Source organism: Poecilia formosa, unplaced genomic scaffold, assembly GCF_000485575.1.
Source record: "Poecilia formosa unplaced genomic scaffold, Poecilia_formosa-5.1.2 Scaffold2, whole genome shotgun sequence".
NCBI lineage: Eukaryota > Metazoa > Chordata > Actinopteri > Cyprinodontiformes > Poeciliidae > Poecilia > Poecilia formosa.
The window spans coordinates 1,900,002-1,906,612 of record NW_006799941.1 but is presented as its reverse complement, the minus strand read 5'-3'; the positions used below and the strand labels follow the sequence as shown (position 1 = coordinate 1,906,612).

The 6,611-nt window shown below is 36.8% G+C and overlaps 1 protein-coding gene across 1 annotated transcript; it reads left to right on the top strand.

Annotated features, from left to right (window-relative positions):
* The first annotated feature begins 3,646 nt into the window (after window positions 1–3,646).
* Window positions 3,647–6,172, top strand: npffl (neuropeptide FF-amide peptide precursor like). The gene is made up of 3 exons (XM_007549108.2): window positions 3,647–3,963; window positions 4,686–4,816; window positions 5,738–6,172. Exons 1-3 carry the CDS (start codon window positions 3,814–3,816, stop codon window positions 5,856–5,858), a joined length of 402 nt encoding a protein of 133 aa, XP_007549170.1. The 5' UTR covers window positions 3,647–3,813; the 3' UTR covers window positions 5,859–6,172.
* The last annotated feature ends 439 nt before the right edge of the window (window positions 6,173–6,611 follow it).

Genomic DNA, 6,611 nt, shown 5'->3' with positions numbered 1-6,611 from the left:
ATAAAGAGCAAAGTTTTTTTTTCGTTTGTTTCATTGGAGTCGGCTGTGAAGCACGAGGAGACAGCTTGGATTTTTAGGTATTGCTGGACAATCGTTTGTTTTCTGCATGAGGGTCCTGTTGCTGTTCTGACGTCTCCAACTCTAGTTATTTTTGTTGCCATTTGTTTTATTTATTTTTGTTTGACTGTATGATGTCGACATTGTAAATAAAAGACAAGTAGGTTCAGACATTTGTTGTTGTTAGACTTTTTTCATCCAGCAGCAGACAAGGAGACTTGAATTTAAAAAGGTTGCAGTTCACTAACACAACACAAGGTGGCGGCAAAACAGTGAAACCGACACCAACCAGAATGCACACAAAATACACACAAAGACTAAAAATAGATTCAGTGCAACATTTTTGATGAAATACGACGCAAGTTGACAGTTGACAGTGCATGTCAAAAATAAAAACCAGACAATGAAGTCAAAGGAATTGCCTGTAAGCCAGTTGATTGTGTCAAAGCAGAAATCTGGAGAAGGATACAAAAAAACAGAAAATGGCAGCATTGAAAATTTAATTTATTGGTTTATTTTCAATTTGATACGTGTAAGTTTATACTTTTTGCTTTTAGGTGCATAAGGAGACATATTGTACAAAATTTTAAATACAAAACTGTGCCAATTATGAGTACAAACCTGGTTCTTCTATGTAAAACAAATTCTGCCACAAATTAGTTTGATTTCTGCAGCTAAAGAGCTGCACATTAGTCCCTCTAAAAGAGAAGGCCGTTTGTCTCACAAAACCATCTAACAATTTTCAGAGGAATGCTCTTCAAATCACAGAAGCATTAGCTGTAAGAGGATCCAAAGACATGTAACGAGTTTGACCTTGTAAGCATTTAGAAATGAGTTTTAGGTCTTGAAATGCCTTTTTTTTAATTTTTCATATTCAGTTTTGTAAGGAACTCACAGTAAAGTGATCTGTGTGATTTATTTTGATCAGATCTTTATCAGACAAGTATGCAGTAAATCTTCCTTGGTTGTTGTTGCTTCTTGTGATCAAGGTTACAGTGTAATTAAAACCTTAAAAAAGTCACTGAATGCATAAAAATATTGCCATATGATATGGTAGTAAGTCTAATAAGTCTGAAGCAGTGTAATTTGACATTTGCAAGTTTGCTATAGATCTCAAATTTTAAATGTGATTTTCAAATCATATATTTTACATCAGAGATTTGTTTTGCACCTGTATTATTTGATATGTACTTTATTTGTAAATTTGAATTTCCTTTTTAAAAGCACACCATGCCTTTAAAAATTCCTAAAGGTTAAAACAATCTACATGTTAATTATTGTGCTGTATACTGTATAGGTAAGCTGCATTGAGCTTAGTTTTGTACCTTCAGCAACATGTTACTGTCAGATATTTTGTTCTAGTCACTCATTAAAACATGGTTAAGACAAAATACCCAAACTACATAATAAACTCTACCAAGCTGACAGAAGAGATTAATTTAAAATCCAACAGTTTGAAGTAAAACTGAACAAACTAAAAATGCATTTTACTTTTAATATTTAATGTCAAAGAGAACAAATTAGATTTTTCTCTAAATCCAAAAGCTTCTGAGCTCATTATAGTGAAGAAAGGTAATTCCCTTCTGAATCCTTCAGATGTCATCCTGGTTGCCATGGCGGTTAAACGGGACCAGGGACACGGCTTGTGTGTTTAAGCGGATTGTCACCCATTAGGTGCTTTGATGAGCCAAATGTGTTGACGTCTCATCCATTGCTGGGGAAGTGACTAAGAACTGTGTGGAAACACATGCACAAACCCACACTGAGGCAAATAAAGACATACGGAGCTAAGAAACTCAGAGTGACCCTCGCTAATCCAGAGGAACAATGTATTCAGTTCATATAAAGCTAAATGTTGAAAGCTGGCTCAAAGCAGACAAAACACTTCTCTGTATGGAAAATATTGTCTTCCAATAAATTTGTAAGCTGATAAATGCTCAGCATTATTGAAAAAGCTTGTAATACTGAAAATTTGTGGTGATGTTTTGGCTTAAAGTCGTTTATATCAAACAATAACGATCACTGTCTTTTGCAGATAGTGGGGAGTAAATGGTTTCCTGTTAACCCATCTATTCATCTTCTGTCTCCACTTATTCATGCATGGACATGGGTGCTGCTGGTAGTTTATAGCTAACATCAATAATCTATTGATGTCAGGAAAAATATTTTATTGGCCATTTTCACTGATGGTTAACAGACCGTAAAGCTACAAAATTAAGACATTTTACAAACTTCAGCTCTACTGATCAATGATTTAAAATGCATATAAAGCATTCAGCCAGTGTGTATGCTTTGACATGGTGGATTTTTGAAAACCTTAAAGATTTGATGCGAGTCGCAGGATATTTTGTACTGACCATACATTGATTCATTATCAAGATATTTCCATCATCTATTCATAGCCTGAAATAAGAATATATTTTGGTATTGGTCCAGTATAAGACATCTGCTGACAAGAGATTTATTTTGAATTCATCAGGGGTTATAATCTGTTAATCTTTTAAGGGTCAACTACCCCAAAAATGGATCAAAACTGATATAAATGGAAATGCAAAGTTTTCAGACTACAATAAGCAATCAAGCATTAAATTATAAATTGCATCTTAGCAGTTTCTTTCTGTCTGATCATGTATTTGCATAAATCATAACATTACAGTAAAATGTTAAAATAAATTAATTGCTGTGGCATATTTAAATGTGTTTTCATGGTTTGATTTCAGCCATAAAGTAGATAAGAAGGATTAAACAGGAATGTGTGAGATGAGGGTCAAACTGTCACAGAGCCAACCAATACTTAAAGTTTTGTAAGGATTACTTATTGGAGAAAAAAAGAGCAGGTCTTCCTTCATTATTCAATTTCTTTTGTGCAATGTGCAGGAACCTTTGGAACCCACACCATGATACTACCACCACCATGCTTGACAGTTAATAGTGTTCTTTGACTCCTGGAGATACACCTTTCCTGACTCTCTGAACAAAAAGCTCTCTGTTTGCCTGTTTGCAAAAATGTCAAAGAGGCAAATCGATCCAGTACTCACCAATTCTTGATTTTATTTTACGTTGATGTTGTTAGCTGAACAAACATTGTAGTCTGGAAAAAGAACATCTCAAATGCATTAATAAAAAGAAATGAGCGTATGTAAATTTTTTAACAGAATGGTTTGGTCTTCTGAGTCGACTCCTTTGGACAATTTCATCTTCGGTCTCAGAGTGCTTTTTTCTACTGTGATCACTTTCTTTTTATATTTGATCATTTTACCATTCATGCTCAGTAAATCTGTCCCGACTAAACTCTCATATTGAAGCATAATTACTGTTTGTTTTTTCCGTTTTTCATCCAGTGTGAGCAACAGGACACCAGGGGCTGATGAATCAGCTTCCATTTGCGGGGATTTATCTATTTAATAACTCAGAGAGTTGTGTTTTATCACCCTGAGGACTTCATAACAATTCACGCAGGCTCTCATTCATCATTAATGTCCCATATTTTCCCTCCATCAAGTCCCATGTTACAGTAGCACATTGCTCCATCTCTTCAGAGGTTTCCAGCCCCCTGACCTAGAGGTGTATATAAAACCAGGGCACTTGATGCCACCAGTGAATATCATCAGGACGCCACAAAGAGAGAAAACCAAACCGCGATCGGCGTGATTCTCTCTTTTGCTTTGCAGGACTCCAACCTGTGAATTTCAGAAGTTGACTCGGCCAAACTTTTCTCCTTCAGCATCAGTTTGACCTCCTCTTCATCTTCAGACCATGGACACAGCTGCAGTGATGACTCTTCTGGCTCTGATCCTGGCGATGGCTGGCGTCAGTCAGGCTCTTCACATCCAAGGCGGCGGGGATGAAAATGACATGCTGCCTGGCAGCTCGGAGGAGAACATGGCCGACCGCCTGCTGGGGCTGGTGAGGCAACAAATCATGCGCACAAAATCTTTGACCAGTTTATTCTGCTGTCTCATGTAGTTTAGGTTACCTTTTGAAAAATACAATTTCTGTCAAGTGCAAAATCAATTTGGCTTCTTCAAAAAAAAAAAAACTAAAGTTGAAAGACATCATGAACACACATGGTGTCACAATATTCAGTCTTAGTAAAACATGGAGCATCTGCCACACTGAATGAAAGACACTTCACAGAGACAGAAGCCATGCCAACATGTTCAGAGTCTGTCACTTCATGTGGTGCAGAATTTCATTGAGAAATGGGCCTTTTATGGATTAATCGCAGAGTCCATTTTAGATTTTAGAAGGCACTCCTTGTCATGCGACACGATGAAATGCACTGCTACATTCTAATGTCTACATCTGAGAAAAGACTTGGTTTCAGATCAACAGTAAAAGAAAAATGATTTTCTCTTCCTGGTGTTAAGGACCATATAAATCTGAGTGTAGATTTGCATTGAAATTAGATCAAGTTGATTCATGGGAAGCTCTGTGCTGTTCCACCATCTCAGCGTCTCACAGTGCAGCAGTTCAGACGGTTTGGAGTTTTGTTGTATCACGAAACTGACAAATTTGTGGGGCTTTTCACAAACTTTTTTTTTTCTTTTTTTAAACCAGGCTTTCTATTTTTTTTTTTTTTTTTTATGTGTGCATGTCTTGATGTGAATGTGTGCTATGTGCTTCAGGAGATTGAGAGCAGAGACACCAGCCCTGATGATCGCCTGCTACTTTTAGTGCTAAGAGCACTGAAGCAAGCTGGTTTCCCTCTGGGAACCCAGAGAGAAACCAGGGAATCCGTCCTCCACCAGCCACAGAGGTCAGTCAAGATGGTTTGTTTGTAACATTTTTCAACAAGCTGACACTGCAACTTACATGACACCTTTTTTGTCTTATTTTTGCAGCCTAAATTTGCATGCCTTACAACATAAAACCAGAATAGAAAAGTGCATTTCCTGTTTGCATCATAAATATGGTTTAGTTTTTTCTCTCATTTTCAAGCAAATATACAAAACATGCTTTGAGGGTACAGGATGCAGATCTCTTTCCTAACGTGCCGTGATGTTTGGAGTAAAAGCTAAAAGCTAACTGCATGAAAGAAAATATCTATATTTGCATTTTTAAAGGCTGCAAAGTGTGATAAGCACTATAATTAACTACATCACTGAGGGAAGGGTTTGTATAAGTGGCGTAGGAGAAAATTGCAACTATTTCTATAAAAATAGGAAGATGTTTTTTTCCTTTCCACAGTCCTATCAGCGTCCAAAGGCTGGAAATCATTCAGAAATTGTTGCCTGCAGGGTAGTTTTTCTTCTTACGTGAAAGCAAATTGAAGTCCGCTCTGTAGCATATAATTTAAGTCTGAAAGAAAAACAAAGTAAATGCCTTCATGTTTTTGTAATAAACCCAGTTTGCATTGAGCTGAAATGCATTACAACTTTGATCTTTTTAACTGACAAACTTTGTGTCCTTGCATAACTTCACATTTTTTAAGGTGAAAATACTTTTATTCTTTCTACATATAAGAATCTTCACTTCTTATGCAGGATCCATTTTTAATTTAACACTAAAATCTTCGTAAAACTCTGATTCTACTATATATATATATATATATATATATATAAAACAAAGCAATGACTTATACAGCATATTTTACTTGCAAAAAATGAAAACAAACGTAAGAATCCCACAGTACATAACCTTAATTATTATTCTTTTAAATCTAATTGTTGCTGATCAGGTTTGGCCGCAGCTCCAACGGGCAGGCCGTGTTGGAGGATCAGATCCAGCCCCGGGACTGGGAGGCCGCCCCTGGTCAGATCTGGAGCATGGCTGTGCCCCAGAGGTTTGGGAAGAAGTAATCTGGCAGCCGGACCCACATGTCACTGTTCTGGAACAAGGCTGAGCAGACGTCTGCAGACTAAATTAAGATGAATAAAATCTGAGCAGTATTAGCATTTTTTTTTTTCCCCCTTTCTGATGAATACTGTAGTCAGCCACATGACCTGCTGTTATACTTAAATTTAGATTAAGGATAAAATTAGCTTTTTTTCCTGTAACTTCTAGCATACAAAAATATGTTAACTGGTGTTTTTGTATCTACTGAGAGGATTGGGATTAAACACTAAATGAGTTTGTTGTAATTTGTCAAATAAAACAACTTTGAACTAGAAAACTGTGTGAAATGTAATAAAGGCGCACCCTTCAGGATGTATGTAGATTTGACAAACTCAACAGCAAGTGAATCATTTAGCAATAAGCTGTACATGTCGACGGGGTATTGAGTGCGTTCAAGGCAGTGAATGCATTGATCCTGAAATCACCTCAGCACGTTCTGCTTACAACTTACTAAACCTTTAGCCTCTGAGGTATATTTGTGTCAACCTACATAAAGCAATCTGTTTTGTAACTTATTACTCTGACTGCAGAATTTAGCCTTTAAAGTGCATGGTAGATAAATGCAACAAGGTACTGTATCTACATTACTATACGTTTAATCACTTCAGAGCAATTAGATAACAGTTTAACAGATTTATTGTGAAGAGGGTGGAAACAGTCTTATTCAGCATCCGTCCCTTTAATGTGAAGCCTCTGTGCTCAGCCACACCGACGGC

Bases quoted from the DNA above. Each gene is read 5' to 3' on its own strand.
- npffl (XM_007549108.2), top strand. From the start codon at position 3,814: ATGGACACAGCTGCAGTGATGACTCTTCTGGCTCTGATCCTGGCGATG. The intron at 3,964-4,685 runs GTGAGGCAACAA...TATGTGCTTCAG, and splicing joins CCGACCGCCTGCTGGGGCTG to GAGATTGAGAGCAGAGACAC. The intron at 4,817-5,737 runs GTCAGTCAAGAT...GTTGCTGATCAG, and splicing joins GTCCTCCACCAGCCACAGAG to GTTTGGCCGCAGCTCCAACG.